General features: G+C 46.8%; 1 protein-coding gene across 1 annotated transcript; it reads left to right on the forward strand.

Moving 5' to 3' along the window:
- The first annotated feature begins 253 nt into the window (after nucleotides 1-253).
- RAN (RAN, member RAS oncogene family) lies at nucleotides 254-6,200 on the forward strand. The gene is made up of 7 exons (XM_084820111.1): nucleotides 254-349; nucleotides 1,293-1,338; nucleotides 3,266-3,350; nucleotides 4,044-4,169; nucleotides 4,609-4,796; nucleotides 5,543-5,713; nucleotides 5,801-6,200. Exons 2-7 carry the CDS (start codon nucleotides 1,300-1,302, stop codon nucleotides 5,843-5,845), a joined length of 654 nt encoding a protein of 217 aa, XP_084676237.1. The 5' UTR covers nucleotides 254-349; nucleotides 1,293-1,299; the 3' UTR covers nucleotides 5,846-6,200.
- Nucleotides 6,201-19,060: the final 12,860 nt, after the last annotated feature.

A 19,060-nucleotide genomic window follows, 5' to 3' on the forward strand; every position in this document is an offset into this window, starting at 1 on the left:
GGGATGGAGGGACGCAGGCTCGCGCGCGCTCCCGCTCGGAGGCAGGCGTGCGTGCGTGCGTGCGTGCGTGCGGGGCGGGGCGATCCGCTCCCGGCGGCTCAGCCCCGCGCGCTCCCATTTCCCCCTCCCCTCGCTCCCCGACCCATCGCGCGCGCGCGCTCCTCACGTGGCCTTGCGCCGGCGCGCTCGCTCGCTCGCGCCTGCGCCGTCAGTTCGCGCGCCCGCCTGCCCGCCTTCCCTTCCCCTTCTTTTTACGCCTATTTGAACCAGCGCGCTTCCGCCATCTTCCTCAGCCCAGTTCTCCTGAGAGGGGCAACCAGCAGGCAGAGCGGAGAGACGCATCGCGAAGGTAACCCGGGAGAAAGACCGGCGGCGGGACGGGGACGGGCGAGCGAGCCCACGAAGGGTGGCGGCACGGCACGGCAAGGCTGCGGCGCTGGCTGGGCCTTGGCCCCTGAGGGGGCCGCGAAAGGAGGCCTCGCCGAGGTTGGGCGCAGATCCTCTCCGGCGGCGAGGAAGGGGCCTGGCGTGGCGATGGAGCCGCCGCCGCCGCCGCCTTGGATCCCCTCGAGCCGGGGAAACGGAGGACGAGGCGGCCGGGCACCCGGGGCCCCTTTTCTCCCCCCTCCCCACGCGCGCGGGCCCTTCTTCGGAACGGCGGTTGCGGGGGGACCGTTAGCCGAGCCGCCGCCGTGTCTCGCGCGCGCGGCCGCCCCGGGGGCAGAAGGAGGCCGCCCGCCCGCGCGCGCGCGCGCCGGGGCTGTGTGTCCGTAGGTGGCGGCGGGAGCTTGGGAGGGAGGGAGGTAGCGCGATGGGGGGACAGAGGGGGGCGTCTCCCCCCCCCGCCGTTGGGCCACGCTGGGCGGGTCTGTATGGGGAGAAAGGCGGCGGCGGCGGCGGGAGACAAGGGCCTTTCCGAGCCCGAAGCCGTGCCCTGCCTTTCCTCGTCCTTTCTCCTGCGTGCCTCGTTACCTTTTCTTCCCTGCGTCGCCCTTGACGCCCCCCCCCCCCCCGGAATATGCTTATACGTCTGTGTACAGGTGGCGCCTCCTTCGTCGAATCTGCTGAGCCATGCTCCTGAAGGGGTGGGTGGGTTGTGTGCTGGGGTGGGGGATGCTGGGATGCAAGAGTGGAGGAGCCTGGGGGGTGGGGGGGGGGAGAGAATCGGCCGCCATTTACTGCTTCCTTCCTGACCCGGATGAAGAGCGAGCCACGCGCCTTGCGGTGGCGTGGGCCCGATGAGTCGGAACTTCTCCGCAGTCACGCCTGTCTTTCTCTGGCTTTCTCCTCAGACGCAGCATGGCCGCCCCGCAAGGAGAACCCCAAGTGCAGTTTAAGGTAAGGAGCGAGGCCGCGGTGCACATGGAGACCCACCCTTGACACGTACTTATTCTCCCCCCCCCTTTCTACCTAAACTTCTATCTACTTTTTATTTATATATATATATACGCACACACACACACACACACATAGACTATGTGTTGCTAGTGGGGATGCTTTTGGGGGGGGGTAAGCTGCAAATCCACAGGGATGTAAGTTTGGGTTGCAAATTGTACAGCTGTCCGCCCTTAACCGTGTTTGTGAATGAAGCCCTGTTCTTGTTGGGATTTAAAAATATCCTGTAGGTCTGTTTAGGTTTGAAGAGATGTGGCTCAATCCTCTGTGTGGTTACTTGGAAGAAAGGTCCACTGTTTGATGGGATTTAGTTCCCATGTAAGCTTGTGTAGGATTGTGGTTTAATACTTTGGCCTGCTTTGTTCCCACAGGTTTGCTTAGGACAGGATTTATCCAAAAGAAGTGGCTTGCAGGCTTGGTGCTTACTCCTGTTAGGACTGTGTGTCATGGTTTTTAGTTGGGCACCTAATCAGCTTACACGTTAGATGCCTGACTAGTGAGGGCAAACATTAATCAGTGGGGTTGAGAGTTACGAGTCCACTTGTTCTGTTTTTCAGATATTACCATTGGGGATTACTTATTTTCTTAAAATGTTTTTAACACACCATTAAGGGCTGCATTGTCCTCACAAGGCAGTTTACAAAAAATGAACATACAAATTACAATTCCCCATATACATGTAGTAACTGCTAATGTTTTTAAGCACCAAATGGAGACTGGAATAAATGTGTCTTCAGATGTGTGTTTAAAGCCAGCAGTGATTGAATAATAGAAGGATGATGTTAAATGGTTTGTTCTAACAGTGAGGTAGCTGCATTAAATTAGAAGTTGTATTGCGTTTCTGCCAATGCAAACGTACAAATGTACCTGTATTGAGATTTTACTAATGTGCAAATTTATTTAAACTTGTGCAAATTCATTTAAACTTGTGCAACTCCCTTTTAATTTCACATGAGGAAGTTAGTGTGGGCTTCCAGTTTTAATTAATCACTTGTGAGTAAGCTTCAACAACTGCGATGTAAATTCTCAGATAGCAAAAGTAACAGTGGGCAGTATATACTGAGATGCACGAAGGCTAATGCTTTCTTTGCTTGCCTTTTGGTTAGATTGAAATTTGCTGATAGAGGAAAATCAAGTACATGGTGAAACAATTGGTACTGGTCACTGCAGTTTTATACCTTGGGGGGCAGGGAATGAGTATGTTAAGCTGCAAAAGTGTTTTGTTTTCAGGTTTGCTGAAAAGTAGATGCTTTTACAAAAATGTAATCTCTGTTCCTATATTGGCCCAGCAGAATATAGCTTGTCTATATAATGTATAAGTGCTAGGCTGAATGTAGTCAGTGGACTGTTTCTTCTGAATTAAATAGTTAAAAGTCAACAGGGCATTCCCACCCCCCACGTCTGGAACAGCTTTTGAAAAAAACCATGTGTTTCAGGTGAAGTGTCATACTCCTCCCTGCCCCCCGGCAACGTACCAAACAGAAAACACTTGTCAACTTGTTTGATTTTCCTTCCATCTTGAAGAGCAGACGGGGTACAGATTTTTGACACGGTAGAATTGGCTTTGGTTTATGATGAGCACCTTACAATGCAGCTAGCTGTCTGTCACTTAATCTGAAGTAGTTCTGTAGCTTCTGGTGGGATATTGGAGATTGCTCTAGCTGTGATCCATTAAGTAAAGAGTAGGTTAGACTGAAAGTACTGGCTTAAGGTAAAACATTCGAATCTGTTTTCCCCAGGCTTATTCAAACACTGTAACCACACTGGTTGGAGAAGTACTTATAATTGTCTGTGGGATTGGTAGAAAACAACCTTAGCACATGATGTAGATTTACTAGAAAAATAATTTCTGAAACTTCTCTTTCAACAGCTTGTTTTGGTTGGTGATGGTGGTACTGGTAAAACAACATTTGTAAAACGCCATTTGACTGGTGAATTTGAGAAGAAGTATGTAGGTATGTTGAATGTCTCCCAGTATTTTATTACGCCTAATGAATTGTGTATTGGTGATATGTAAAATAAAGACAGTTATCTTATAGGAATTTTACAGTCACATTTAAATACACTATTAAAAACAATTCCAACTACAATAACAATGCAAGGAACATTAAGATGGTACAGCAACTGAGTAATTGCAGTTTATTACAATCTAGAGAAACCTGAGTGAACGAGTGCATTTTGGGGAGGTGTTTGAAATATATCATGCTTTCTGTTTCCCAAATTGCTTGGATGGAAGGTTTATTCTAATAAACAAGCGTTTAGAGCTTTGAATCTTGTGCGACTCATTGCTGCAAGTCAAGGGGGCATTTGAATCTGTAATAGGGCTTTTCTCATCTCCTAGTTGATCAATATTGTGCGAAGAAATAGCTATAAGGAGAAGAAAGGGCCAAACTGCAAGAAAAAGATCTCGTGGAGGGACCTTTAAGAGGCACACCATGAGCATCTTAGTCTTTTGTGGATGTGATACAAAACAGCCCAACATATGGGCAAGTTGTTTATAAAAATCAGTCCTTTTTAAATAAATAAAGGTTAAATAGAACAGTTGTTGTTGTTGTTGATATACCCGTTGACATAACCTTGGCTTTCCAGGCTGTGTGTTTATAAGCCTTTGTATACAATGTATCAACTGAGGTTTTATGTAATTGCAGCTACTTTGGGTGTTGAAGTCCATCCTCTGGTGTTCCACACTAACAGAGGTCCTATTAAATTTAACGTATGGGACACAGCTGGGCAGGAGAAGTTTGGAGGTCTGCGAGATGGCTACTACATCCAAGGTAAGCCTCAATGGCTATTTTGGCTCATTAACTGCAAAAAGCAAATATACAGAGACTTTCCAGGGTCTGAAACCTCTGTAATTTAATTGCTTCAACCTCTAGTTTTAAGGAGGTATAGGATGTCTTTGGTCTTTCAAAGGGCATATGCCAAGTACATAGAGTAAGTCTGCATCAATGTGTTAAGATTATATATGTGTTGGATTGCGCTGGTCTGTAGCTGCATGATGCTGCAAATTCAAGTTCCTTAAGTAAAGGGTTATTGCTGCCTATACATGCCCTATATTTTGGAACATCAAATTGTGGGGTCTCCCATCGTCAAAGTGCAGCTCTGCTAAAGTTAAGGCTGGTCCATCTGTTTTATAACATTAGAAGTTGAGTTTTGACAGTCCATTGCATGTCTTCTATTGCTGTTAATGCCACGAATTGTTTCAACTTCTAGCTCAGTGTGCCATCATAATGTTCGATGTAACATCAAGAGTTACATACAAGAACGTACCCAACTGGCATAGAGACCTGGTACGGGTGTGTGAGAACATCCCCATAGTTTTGTGTGGCAACAAAGTGGATATCAAGGACAGGAAAGTCAAAGCAAAGTCTATTGTCTTTCACCGGAAGAAGAATCTGCAGGTAATATTTCCTTTAGTGGGAGAACATATTTTAAATCGGAAGATTAACCTGGAAGGTAGTTACTGGCTGTTTGGGAAGAATTAAATATGCCTCTGTAATTCTGGTTTCTAATCCCAGATTGCATCATGTCTTAGATCTACCTCATGTAAAAATTTCTGTCCTGTGGATAGAAATCTCATCAGTTGATGGGCTCCAATAAGTGAAGTTATAGTGGTAAATCAAATTTGACTGGATTGGTAATGTTTTCCAAAGTAACTTTTCTAGTCTTTAAGGTTTGCTCCTAAAGATTTATTGACAATAAAAGTGGGTATATGCATGAAGTATGTCTCACTTAGAGCTCAACAGATTACATGCATGCATGTTATTAGAGAATATGTACCACTTGAGTACAGAGAAATCTTAATTGCGGTTCAAAAGGTAATGAACAGTTTGACATATCTATGCAAAGTTCACAGATACACAAGATAAGGACAGCAACATTCACCGTGTGGTTAACTGGTGATAGCGCAACTGTTTATCCTGGCTCTATTAGTTTTCCACCTGTAGTGGGAGAGAAATCTGGGATTTATCTGCTCACTGAGGATAATGCTTTCATGTATCTGAAGTGGGCTCTGATCCAGAGTGCCTCGTTCTATAATAAAACTATTAATCTTTTTTTAAGGTGCCATGATATTCTTTGTTTCTGCTGCTGCAGACTAACACAGATCCCTCTAGAGTGTTTCTAAACATGCGATCTTTTTCTTCAGTACTATGATATTTCAGCCAAGAGTAACTACAACTTTGAGAAGCCCTTCCTTTGGCTGGCAAGAAAGCTAATTGGAGATCCCAACTTGGAATTTGTTGCCATGCCTGCTCTTGCACCACCAGAGGTTGTTATGGATCCAGCGTTGGCAGCACAGTATGAGCATGATTTACAGGTAACTGTGCTCATAATGTACCTGGTATAGCTACCTGCATGTTGCCATGGACTTTCCAATCTTATTAACCCCTTTTGCTTTTCCCAGGTTGCTCAAACTACTGCACTGCCAGATGAAGATGATGACCTGTGAGGGAGTGAAGCTGGAGCCCAGCGTCAGAAGTCTAGTTTTATAGGCAACTGTCCTGTGATGTCAGTGGTGCAACGTGTTTGCCACTTTATTATTCTAGCTGAGCAGAACATGTGCTTTAATCTTTGGGATGCTGAAAGAGAGAATGGGCTTTGGAGTGAATGTGGCAGTTAAAAAAAAATTCCTTCATTTTGGACGTACATATTTAGCTGTTTTGGACTGCAATTTACTCCCCATTTGAGTTACAAATCTGACTGCTGCAGTTGCATCACAGTATTCAGTGGTAAATCTTGTTTGTTACTGTCATTCCCATTCCTTTTTGTTTAGATCATAATAAAGTTGTATTTCGAATATCCAAGCAAGTGACTCTTCATGAATTTAAGACTAGTTATTCGAGTCTTCAAAGTCTTTACTGAGCTGAGTCTCTGAGCAAAAAGCCCTTTTTAACCCCAAATGGGCGAAGCTATCTGACTACTTAATAGCTGCCTATATTCATATTGGAAAAGCTGCAGTACTTGGATGTCAGCCAGTTGTATATTGAGGTTGGACATTCCGGTGTAAGTTTACTTAATGGCCCTGAACATACTTCTCATTTAGACCTTAGTCCAGCAAACTGTTGTGGGCATATTGAAAGGTCTACAGTAGGTAACACCTTGAGCAATTAACTTGCAGGCCTATTGTGTTTTTCTGGCGATGAAGCAGCTACTTGAGTTCTAGACTTCAAGTAAGCAAGACCACTTGTTTGGTTAAGTAGTTTTCTTTTTAAAAGTGCTGCTTCCATCAGGTTAAATTGCTTGGGATCAAACAGCTATTTTCTTTCGATTCTTGTGCTTTGGCTATTAGCCCCCAAAGGCAAGCTTCTTTAGCACCTAGGAGCTGCTGCTGGGTGGGAGCGTGCCAGTCTCGACAAACATCTCCAGCCCCTTGCAGTAGCGATTAACGACTTTTTAAAAGCAGTGGCACTTTGAGTGGTATACCTAATTTTGCCCCATGCTCACTAATAAAATTGGAACTAGCATTCAGAATTTTAGTACAGACCTTAAATTTAGCTTTCATGTTCTGGCAACAAAGGGATATATAATTCATCTGTGTTAGAATGCTGTAGTTCGATGGAGATCTTGGCTACATGGCCTGTACATCTTAATTAGCTTTCCTGAAATTGTAGTATGCGATACTAGAAATTGAAAACGATTTAATGTTAATACTTATACTACCGCATATGACTTTGCAGTATTTATGTATTAAGCTTCCAGTATTCCTAGGATGCTTAACATTTATTTTAGTACGTTCAATATATTTGACTCCAACCTTATAGTTCGCAGCTTTGTGGCCCAACAATAGATTATATCTATTTTCAGTCCTTCCCACAACTTTTCATTGTAATAATACAGGAATTTAGTGCTACAACATCTACTTTGTTGGCAGAAGTCTTTGAAACTGCTACAAGCGCACTCTGGATAATACGTAACCTTTAGTATGCTGCCTGCTGTCAGTGTTCTGTCACAGGCCCAGATCCTAGCTACTTGTAACTTGGAAGTGAGCTCTACTGAAATGGAGTAAGACACAGTCATTGGAAGTAAATGATTGGAATGAGAGGGATCAAGAAAGCTGTATTGCAGTGTGATTGTCTGTGGCCCTTGAGGAGCTGGTCTGCTTTAACAAACACTGGAGAAGTATTAATGGAGCTTAGTGGTACAGCTGTGGGAGAGACTACAAGTATTAAAAGTGGACACATGGACAAGTGTTCTACTGATTTTGTTCTTCGGTGCTGTAGCACCAGAAGGATTAACAAATTTATCATAGAGGAAGTGTTTGTGGAGTAGAGTCCAATTCATCAGATGTATGCAGGGTTATCCTCAGTTGGCAGGTACATGTTTCTGTAGAAAGGGGGAAAAATGTAAACGTAGGGGCAGTTTAAAAAGTTCCTTTATTGAAGACTGGCAACTTTTAGGCCAGCAGAGGCATGTCCTGAGAGACGAATATATTCTCACTGGTTTCTGATGGTTGTTAAACTTCAGTTGTGTTAAAGGGAATATGGTGCTTGGACCTTTTAACCTTCCTTGGAATCAAGCTTCTGTATGGGGCTCCCACTATGTTGTTAAAATGTCCTTGCTTAAACTTGTGATCCTCTAATGTTAATGCTCTGAGGCAGGCTTTCCTAACCAGCATTAACCTAAAGCTAAGGCTCTGAGGCAGGCTTTCCTAACCCAGCATCCTCCAGATGTGTTGGACTAGAATTTGCATAACCCCAGCAAGCATAGTGATTGGCAATAATGGGAGATAAAGTCTAACACAACTGGAGGCACCAGGTTGGGGAAGGTAATTTACCCCATTGATTAAACCATTGTTCAATGGGCCTGATTCACCACTAGTAGAGTGATTTTTACCTAAGGTGGATCCCATCAACATCTATTGCTCCTGTACTCAGAAGACTGAGAAGGAAGTATTAAGGGCAAACAATTAACCCCTGACTTGTGGTTTCAAAAACATTCCTTGCTATTCTGGTTTTATCCTAGTTCTTTCTTTTTAGCTTTCCTTCCCTGAGGAAGGCAAGAACTTTTGCTGCAAGAGCAAGTCAAGGGAGGGCTTTGTATATGTCTAGAAAACCAATGTCAAACACATTTAAGCATTTAGAACACCTGTGTATCCAAATTGGCCTCTGCAAAAGTTCTTGGCTAATGTTCAACCACCAGCAAAAAGTAGCCATCATCCTGAGGAAGGGTGTGATGGTTCAGGAGTATACAGTTGCTGTGTGAGACGGAAATAAGGAATGCATCCCAGATAGTACAAGGAGTCTGTGGCACCTTAAAGGCTAACATTTATTTTGCCATAAGCTTTTGTGGACTATAGTCCTCAGATGCATGGAGCATTCTGGAGTTTCAGATTTTTATACAGTACGTATGAAACTCCATAATACTGATGGAGTAGGCTCTAGTCCATGAAAGCTTATTCCAGAATAAATTGTTGAGTCTCTCAGGTGCCATAAGACTCCTGGTTTTGCTGCAATAGACTAACCCAGCTACTCACTGGAAATTATGCTAGCTACATCCCTCAAACTTCCTTTTTTTTCCCGCCCCTTGTATTTCTAGCTTTGCTCCTGTGCTTAATAGCCTGACATACAGAAATAAAATAGGCATGTTTCTCCCAGGCATGTTTCTTTATGTACAGAACATAAGGGACAAACTTTACCTGCTTAATTAAGTTGTCAGTTTGCTCTTTGAGCTGCTGTCTGCTAGATCATAGAATCATAGAATAGTAGGGTTGGAAGGGGCCTACAAGGCCATTGAGTCCAACCCCCTGCTCAATGCAGGAATCCAAGTCAGAGCATCCCTGTCAGGTGGCTGTCCAGCCTCATCTTGAATGCCTCCAGTGTGGGAGAGCCTACTACCTCCCTAGGGAATTGGTTCCATTGTCGTACTGCTCTAACAGGAAGTATTCCCTGCTGTTCAGCTGGAATCTGGCTTCCTGTAACTTGAGCCCATTGTTTGGTGTCCTGCATTCTGGGATGATGGAGAAGAGATCCTGGCCTTCCTCTTCGTGGCAACCTTTCAAGTACTTGAAGAGCGCTATCATATCTCCCCTCAGTCTTCTCAAGGCTAAACATGCCCAGTTCTTTCAGCCTCTCATAGGGCTTTGTTTCCCGTCCCCTGATCATCTTTGTTGCCTTCCTCTGAACCCTCTCCAGTTTGTCTGCCTCCTTCTTAAAGTGTGGTCCCCAGAACTGGACACAGTATTCCAGATGAGGCCTAACCAGTGCTGAGTAGAGGGGAACTAGTACTTCCCAGGATTTGGAAGCTGTGCTTCTATTAGTGCAGCCCAAAATAGCATTTGCCTTTTTTGCAGCCACATCACATTGCTGGCTCATATTCAGCTTGTGATGGACAACAATTCCAAGATCCTTCTCGCTTGTAGCGTTGAGCTACGTATCCCCCATCTTGTAACTGTGCAGCTTTTCTGCTTCCTGTTCAGGCTGTGGGAACATTGCATTGTTAGGTGACGGTAGCCAGGTTGCCTTACAGCTTGGATGAGTGTCAATAACTATTGATGTGGCTCTTCCACATCTCCTGATGTGGAGAAGGCCCAGCAGCCTGGTCAAAGAGATCTGTCTGAACTTGATACAGGCAAGTGAAATGAGGCAGTCAAGTGCTGAGTGGGTAAAATAGGCATTAGCCCTTTTCAGACATGGCCTCCTCTACACATAAGCGAAGCATGTGTGGATGTCTCTAAAGAAGCTGCTCACCCATGGGTACACCACCTGATTGGGGGTCTCGGTTCAATGGAGTGATGGCTCTGCACCATTCTTTGCTCCAGCCTTCCCCAAGCTGGTGCCCCCGAGGTGTTTTGGGACTACAAACCCCATAACCTTATAGATAACGGGTTGTCCAACACATCCTGAGTGCACCAGCTTGGGGAAGGCTACTTTATGTATTTCCCTATGCAGGGCAGATGCATCTGAAAAGGCCTAATGCCACTTAGGAAACATTTTTGAAGTCACCTCTGCATAAAATGACGCATCCCTGTAAGTAAAAAAAGAAAAGTCTCCTTGATGTGCTAAACTAGTTCCCTGTCCCCCATCCCCAGTTTACATTGAATTATTTTGCTTTGTATGTGGAGGGCATTTGAAACTCATCCCCGCCTGGAACCTGGCGCAATTCAATTATATGAAACTAAAAATCAAATTCACATGGGAATATGTGGGGCTTGTCACAAAATGCCATGTGTGCGAACCAGCTAGTTATGCCTTTTCCCAGGATATATTCCATCCCCCGACCCCATTTTATGCTCCCCCCATCCCAACAGACACTTGGCATTCTGTAACCACCATGCAGGTTCTCCTTGGGCTGCTTTTGGTAAACCTCTCGTGTGTCAGTCCCATTTCGATGTAGCGCTTTGCCTCTGTATTCTCAACTCCCTCTCCCCATGTTGGTGCTCAGCCCTCTTGCCAAAATTTCACCTAAGATGTAATAAGCAAGATGATGTAGTTCAGGGCTGCGGAACCTCTTTCAGCCAGAAGAATGAATTCCATTTCGCAGAAGTTTTCAGGGGCAGCATTCCAGTGGTGAGTGGGGCGGAAGGCAAAAGGTGTTAGGACAAAGCTCTTGCTGGTAGCGTATTTTAGCTTAAAGCTCTTCTTGCCTTAAGAGAGACACTTCCACATTTTAGACTAGGAAAAACTGCATGAAAGATGGGAAACCACCAAACAATATACATGGTTGGGGGGAAAGGGAGTGGAACTGGTGGAAAGGCTGCAATTGGCCCATGCTCTGAGGTTCTGCAGCCTGATGCAGTCGGTTGCTCGATCCTAGAAAATGGACTATGCCAGCACCTCCATCTATTACAAAAGGGCTTGGGGGCGGGGGGTTGCCTGATAATCTGCGGGGGATGGCTCAGCCTCCCCCCCCCCCGACTTAAAGGGAGCTTGTTTCTTCTGTACTACTTCCCCTCTTCTGGGTCTCTTCCGTTGCTATCCGATGTCCAAACCCTTACGCCTTGTATGATGTAATTGCTGGTATTTGAAGTGTAAACTTTCCCCATGGGTTTGGGGTGTGGTGGAGGTGGTGGTGTACACCCAACAGACAACTGAACATTTCCTCCTGACTCTGATTTTCCGACTTGCAACGGCATGGGAGCACATTCTGGCAGGGCCTCACCTACCTGATCTGGCACCTTTCCAGCCCCAGTGCGGACTATGCTGCAGTGACTCATTTCCGACCAGAGACAGCGTCCGTCAGGGGGCATGGTGCAATCCAGAAAAGCGATTGCCTTTGAGGAATTCTCCCAGAGTGCTGAGAGGCCCACATGGTGGCACTCTGCATCTATCCTTGCAAGCACGATAGCTGGTTTTGATCTAGTGTAGCTGCATTTTAGCTTAAATTGGATAAATGCACTTCCTTACTGCGTAGCCCAGGGTGGCTTATTAATAAAAAAAGTCATCTTCCTGAACTTTTACTGCTTATTACTATCTCTGATAGGGATCCCTTATCAATGCTCTCCACCCCACACACACTTCAGAAAGTAGTGTTTTTTCTTTCTTTTTGATGTCAAAATCGTGCAGCAAGATAATTTTAGATTCTCAACTTAATGGCCTTACAGGGCCCCATTTTCGATGGCCGGTGTGTATTACTTCAGTTGTGAGACACACAACTCATCTTTCGTTTAGCCTCCAGTTACCCTCCAGTTGGCATTCCATGCTTTAAAATTGCATCTGCATTCCTGATGTCGTAGAACAACAGCAGCAAAACTGTTTCTCAAGCCTGATCTTAAAATAAAATAATACTCTTGAGCATGTGCAGTTTTGCATTTTAAACTAGCTTAAATCAGCACCATCATAAAATGGAATTTGCTTCTGAACCTGAACCACACTTTTTGGGTGTGCATTTGCTCCCCTGTTGGACTTTGGTCCCAAAGTCTGGACCTCGCTGCACCACTCTGCAAGGCAACCAATATTCTGCGGTAAACAACATTGAATCCAGGGCTAGCCCAAGACAAGTTGCTGCCTAAGGTGAAGGTGTTGCCTCCTTCCATTCCATATACAAAAGACGATGGGACCGGGAGTTGAATCATTCTTTGATACTGGGAATGGGACACCCTCCCCCGCACCTGAAGGCAGCATGCTGGCTAGCTTGGCACAGGCCAGGCTGCATGGCCCACAGCAATCTCCAATACCTTGCTGTCGCCTCCTAGCATCTGCTGCCTGAGGTGACTGCCTCACTCTTTCTACTGGTAGGAGTGGCCCTGACTGAATTCTGTGACCTGTATACATTTGCATCTCTCTTTATAATTCTTTTGCTATGTCATGCTGAAGTGCAAAGGGTATGCGGGGCACTAACATTATCCCACCCCTCCTGCCCATTTTCACTTTGAAATTCCTTTACCCCATTCTCAAACCCATGAAAGCCTTGGGTTCTTTCTTAAGTTCTTAAGAATGTAAGAGGAGCCCTGCTGGATCAGATCAAAAGACCAGTATTCTGCTCCCTGTAGTGGGCACCCAGATTTTCCCCCAAAGCCGCCATAAGAAACTGCCTTATGCCAAGGCAAACCATTGGTCCATCTAACTCAGTATTGTCTACACCAGGAATGTGTGACCCTCCAGATGTTGCTGGACTGTGACTCCTATCAGCCCTAGTTAGCATAGCCAATGGTGAAGGATGATGGGAGTTGCGGTCCAACAACATCTGGAGGGCCACATATTCCCCATCCCTGTTCTGTTCAGTTTCCTCAACTCATGCATAATTTTATAAGAGAGCAATCCTATGGTCACTGAGCATGTGTCTTGGGGACCATACGGTGGCTCAGAAAACCCCTTCCAAGGTTGGAGACAGTGCTACGACCTCGGAAGAGGGAGTCAGAGATTCACCCCCCCTTGCAGCTGGCACAGATAGAACCACACCGGCTGCCTCTCCGAGGTTGGAAATTCCACCTCGGATAGAGGGCAGGGAAGGAAGGAGACAGGAGAGGCCAGGATATGATTTATCCTGAACCTCCTCCAACCTCCTTCCCTCCCCCTCTGAAGCGCCCTTGTTAAATGGGCTGAAAAGTCCTTCTAGCGCAAACAGCATAGAACAGAGGACGAGGAGACAAAGATAGCCTCCACTGATCCTTATGTCTTTCAGGCTTCAGCCCAGCAGAACGTTGGAGTCTCGGAAGCCTCTCAGTTCGGGGTCTTCCAAGCAGCAAGGCTACGTTCCATAGGATTGCACCCTAAATCTTTCATGTTGTTGTTGTTCGGTCATTCAGTCATGTCCAACTCTTCGTGACCCCATGGACCATAGCACGCCAGGCCTTCCTGTCTTGCGCTCTCTCCCGGAGCGTGCTCAAGTCCATATTCATTGCATCAGTGATGCTATCTAGCCATCTCATCCTCTGCGGTCCCCTTCTCCTTTTGCCTTCAGTCTTTCCCAGCATCAGGGTCTTTTCCAGAGAGTTTTGTCTTCACATTAGGTGGCCAAAATATTGGAGCTTCAGCTTCAGGATCTATTCTTCCAATGAGCACTCAGGGTTGATTTCCTTTAGGATGGACTGATTTGACCTCCTTGCAGTCCAGGGGACTCGTAAGAGTCTTCTCCAGCACCACAGTTTGAAAGCATCGATTCTTTGGCGCTCAGCCTTCCTTATAGTCCAGCTCTCACAGCCATACGTTACTACTGGGAAAACCATAGCTTTGATCATGCGGACCTTTGTCGGCAAGGTGATGTCTCTGCTTCTGACTATGCTATCTAGGTTTGCCATAGCTTTCCTCCCAAGGAGCAAGTGTCTTTTAATTTCATGGCTACAGTCACCGTCTGCAGTGATCTTGGAGCCCAAGAAAATAAAATCTGTCACTGCTTCCATTTCTTCCCCTTCTATATGCCAGGAAGTGATGGGGCCAGATGCCATGATCTTTGTTTTTTTAATGTTGAGTTTCAAACCAGCTTTTGCACTCTCCTCTTTCACCCTCAACAAGAGGCTCTTTAGATCCTCTTCGCTTTCTGCCATTAGGGTGGTATCGTCTGCATATCGGAGGTTGTTGATAATTCTCCCAGCAATCTTAATTCCGACCTGTGATTCATCCAACCCGGCGTTTCTCATGATGTACTCTGCATATAAGTTAAATAAGCAGGGTGACTATATGCAGCCTTGTCGTACTCCTTTCCCATTTTTGAACCACTCGGTTATTCCATGTCTGGTTCTTACTGTTACTTCTTGACTCTTGTACAGGTTTCTCAGGAGACAGGTAAGGTGGTCTGGTATTCCCATCACTTTAAGAATTTGCCACAGTTTGTTGTGATCCACACAATCAAAGGCTTTAGCGTAGTCAATGAAGCAGAAATAGACGTTTTTTCTGGAATTCTCTTGCTTTCTCCATGATGCAGCGAAAGTTGGCGATTTGATCTCTAGTTCCTCTGCCTCTTCGAAACCCAGCTTGTACTTCCGGTAGTTCTCGGTTCACATACTGCTGAAGCCTAGGGGTGGACGAAAGTCACTTACCTGTCCTCGAAGGACGTTCGCGGTGGGGGGGAGGCGCTTCGCTGGTCCCTCCGCGAAGTTCAGGCCGGGGGGGGAGGCTTCCCGCCTCGCCCCGGCCGAAATTCAGGCCGGGGGGGAGGCTTCCCGCCTCGCCCCGGCCGAAATTCAGGCCGGGGAGGAGGCTTCCCGCCTCGCCCGGCCGCGAAGGCGAAAGTTAAAAAAAAAAAAAAAAACGCCCCCTGATAGGCTACGTGACAATTTACGTAGCCTATCACGGCTAGATCTGCAAAGTCAGCCGTGATAGGCTACGTCAATCGTCACGTAGCCTATCATGGGTGACTTTAAAAAAAAAAAAAAGCGCGTACGCTAATGGCGGCCCCCATAGGGAGCTGCCATTCGCGTTCCTTATTTAGTCGCTGTAGTCTACGTAAATGTTTACGTAGACTACGGCGAAAATAAGGGCAACGCAAATAGCGTTGCCCTTATTTTCGCCGTGGTCTACGTAAATCTTTACGTAGACTACAGCAACCAAATAAGGAACGGGAATGGCAGCTCCCTATGGGGGCCGCCATTATCTGTACACACTTTTTTTTTTTTAAAGTCACCCGTGATAGGCTACGTGATGATTGACGTAGCCTATCACGGCTGACTTTGCAAATCTAGCCATGATAGGCTACGAGAATCGTCACGTAGCCTATCAGGGGGCGTGTTTTTTTTTTCTTTCATTGCAATGGCGGTGGCGGCAGCCGGTCGAAAGACCGGCTGCCGCTCCCGCCCCACTCGAACACCCGCCGAACCGCCGGCCGGACCCGCCGCCGGGAGGGACATTCGACGAAGGTAAGTCCCGTCCCGGTGGGGGGGGTGCGGGGTGCGGGGGGGGTTCGGAGGATTTCTCCCCGAAACTTGTTCGGGGGGCCGAACACGTTGGCGCTCGGCCCCCCGAAGTTTCGGGGAGAAATTCTCCGCCATCCCACTGAAGCCTAGCTTGTAGGATTTTGAGCATCACCTTGCTGGCATGTGAAATGAGCGCAATTGTGCGGTAGTTTGAACACTCTTTGGCGTTGCCCTTCTTTGGAATTGGAATGTAAACTGACCTTTTCCAGTCTTGTGGCCACTGCTGAGTGTTCCAAATTTGTTGACATATTGAGTGCAGCACTTTAACAGCATCATCTTTTAGGATTTTAAATAGCGCAGCTGGAATACTGTCATCTACGCTAGCTTTGTTGTTAGTAATGCTTCCTAAGGCCCCCTTGACTTCACTCTCTAGGATGTCCGGCTCAAGTTCAGTGACCGCACTATCATGGCTATCAGGGACATTCAGATCTTTCCTGTATAGTTTTTCTGTGTATTCTTTCCACCTCTTCTTAATCTCATCTGCTTCTGTTAGGTCCCTGCCTTCTTTGTCCTTTATCATTCCTGTCTTTGCACAAAACGTTCCCTTGAGATCTCCAATTTTCTTGAAGAGATCTCTAGTCTTTCCCATTCTGTTGTTTTCCTCGATTTCTTTGCATTGTTCATTTAAGAAGGCCTTCTTATCTCTCCTTGCTATTCTCTGTAACTCTACATTCAGTTGGATATAACTTCCCCTTTCTCCCTTGCTTTTCACTTCCCTTCTTTCCTCAGCTACTTGTAAAGCCTCATCAGACAGCCACTTAGCTTTTTTGCATTTCTTTTTCTTTGGGATGGATTGAGTTGCTGCCTCCTGAACAATGTTACGGACCTCTGTCCATTGTTCCTCAGGCACTCTGTCTATCAGGTCTAATCCCTGAAATCTATTCCTCACCTCCACTGTATATTCATCAGGGATATGATTTAGGTCATACCTGAATGGTTTAGTGGTTTTCCCTACATTCTTCAATTTAAGCCGAAATTATGCAACAAGAAGCTCATGATCTGAGTAGGTATGTCAGAGAATTCCGCCACGGATCTCGGTGAGGCCAGTGCATTCGGCCCCCCGAACTCTGTGGCAGAACAGCCTGCCACCCCCCTGCCTTCCGCGGATCCCCCCCGGGACGAGACTTACCTGAGGCGGATGTTCCGGACGGCGGCAGCTTTGGCGGAGGTGGCGGCGGCGGGGGGTGTTCCGACTGGCGGCCGCCGCCATTTGCAGTCTTCCCCCCCCATTCATGATAGGCTACGTAAAGACTTGCGTAGCCTATCACGTCTGGGTAAAAAAAAAAAAAAAAAAGCGTACGTAAATGGCGTCCGCTACGCTATTTGCATTCCCCCTTAGTTTCGCCGTTTTAGTCTACATAAATATTTACATAGACTAAGACAACCAAAAATTAGGGATGTATGAAAGTCACTTACCTTTCCGCGGATTATGCTGATGCTGGGGGGGAGACGCTCCGTCCCTCCCCCCCGGAATCCTGGCCGGCCGGCTCGGCTCCGCAGGGATTCAGCAGAGCCGCCGGCCGGCTCCGCCAGCAGCCGGACATCCGGCCGCTGGCTAGCAGGGACGCAAATGGCGGCGGTTGTAGCCGCTGCCATTTGCATCCCTGCAGTCAGCTGTGATAGGCTACGTAAATGTTTACATAGCCTATCACGGCTGATTTTTTTAAAAAACAAAAAAATGCGTGTATGCGTTCTTTATTTTGGCACGTCTTAGTCTACGTAAACATTTACGTCTACGCTAATTGTGTTCCCCTTATTTTCGCCGTCTTAGTCTATGTAAATGTTTATGTAGACTACGACGTGCCAAAATAAGGAACGCAAAGGGCGGCGGCCATGGCTGCCGCCATTTGCGTGCGTGCGCGCGTGTTTGTTTTTTTTAAGTCAGCCGTGATAGGCTATGTAAACATTTACGTAGCCTATCACGGCGTTTTTTTTAAAATCTAGCCGTGATAGGCTACATAAATCTTTACGTAGCTTATCATGTTTTTTTGTTTTTTGTTTTTCTTTAACTGGAAATGGCGGCGGCGGCAGCCGGTCAGAAGACCGGCCGCTGCCGCCACCGGACCGCTGCCGCCAGGAAGATCTGCCCAAGGTAAGTCCCATCCCGGGGGGGTGGCGGGCTGTTCTGCCACCAATTTCGGGGGGCCGAATGCGCTGGCATTCGGCCTCCCCGAGATCCGTGGCGGAACTTTCGTACATCCCTTCCAAAAATAGGGAACACAAATGGCGGCGGCCGTAGCTGCCGCCATTTGCGTGCGTGTTTTGTTTTTTTTTAAAGCCAGACGTGATAGGCTACATAAGTCTTTGCGTAGCCTATCACGACTGAATATAGGGCAGAGTGGCCCCGCAGAATCCCCACGGTGCGGAGCCGGCCTGCCAGGATTCCGGTGGGAGGTGCGGAGTGCCTCCCCCCCGGTGAAGATTCCGGGGGGAGGGACGGAGCGCCTCCCCCCCCAGCGGAACCTGGCAGAGCCAGGTAAGGGGGGTTTCGTACATCCCTAGATCTGAGCCACCATCAGCTCCAGGTCTTGTTTTTACTGACTGTATAGAGCTTCTCCATCTTTGGCTGCAAAGGACATAATCAATCTGATTTCGATATTGACCATCTGGTGATGTCCATGTGTAGAGTCGCCTCTTGTGCTGTTGGAAAAGAGTATTTGCTATGATCAGCGTGTTCTCTTGGCAAAACTCTATGAGCCTTTGTCCTGCTTCATTTTGAACACCAAGGCCATGCTTGCCTGTTATCCCGGTGATTTCTTGACTTCCTACTTTAACATTCCAATCCCTTATGATGAAGAGGACATCTTTTTTGGTGTTAGTTCTAGAAGGTGTTGTAGGTCTTCATAGAAGCTTCTTCGGCCTCAGTGGTTGAGGCATAGACTTGAATTACTGTGATGTTGAATGGTTTGCCTTGGATTCGTACTGAGATCATTCTATTGTTTTTGAGATTGTACCCCAGTACTGCTTTTCCCACCCTTTTGTTGACTATGAGTGCTACTCCATTTCTTCTAAGGGATTCTTGCCCACAGTAGTAGATATGATGGTCACCTGAATTAAATTCGCCCATGCTTGTCCATTTTAGTTTGCTGATTCCCAAGATGTTGATATTCAATCTTGCCATCTCACGTTTGACCACCTCCAGCTTACCTTGATTCACTGACCTTACATTCCAGGTTCCTAAACAATATTGTTCTTTACAGCATCGGATTTTCTTTTCACCACCAGACACATCCACAGCTGAGTGTCCTTTCGGCTTTGGCCCAGCCGCTTCACTCTTTCTGGCACTACTTGGAAATTCCCTCCGCTCTTCCCCAGTAGTATATTGGACACCTTCCGACCTGAGGGGCTCATCTTCCGGCGTCATCTCTTTTAGCCTTG

Source organism: Heloderma suspectum, chromosome 13 (genome assembly GCF_057233095.1).
Source record: "Heloderma suspectum isolate Gila_16-S chromosome 13, 16-S_ref, whole genome shotgun sequence".
Classification (NCBI taxonomy): domain Eukaryota; kingdom Metazoa; phylum Chordata; class Lepidosauria; order Squamata; family Helodermatidae; genus Heloderma; species Heloderma suspectum.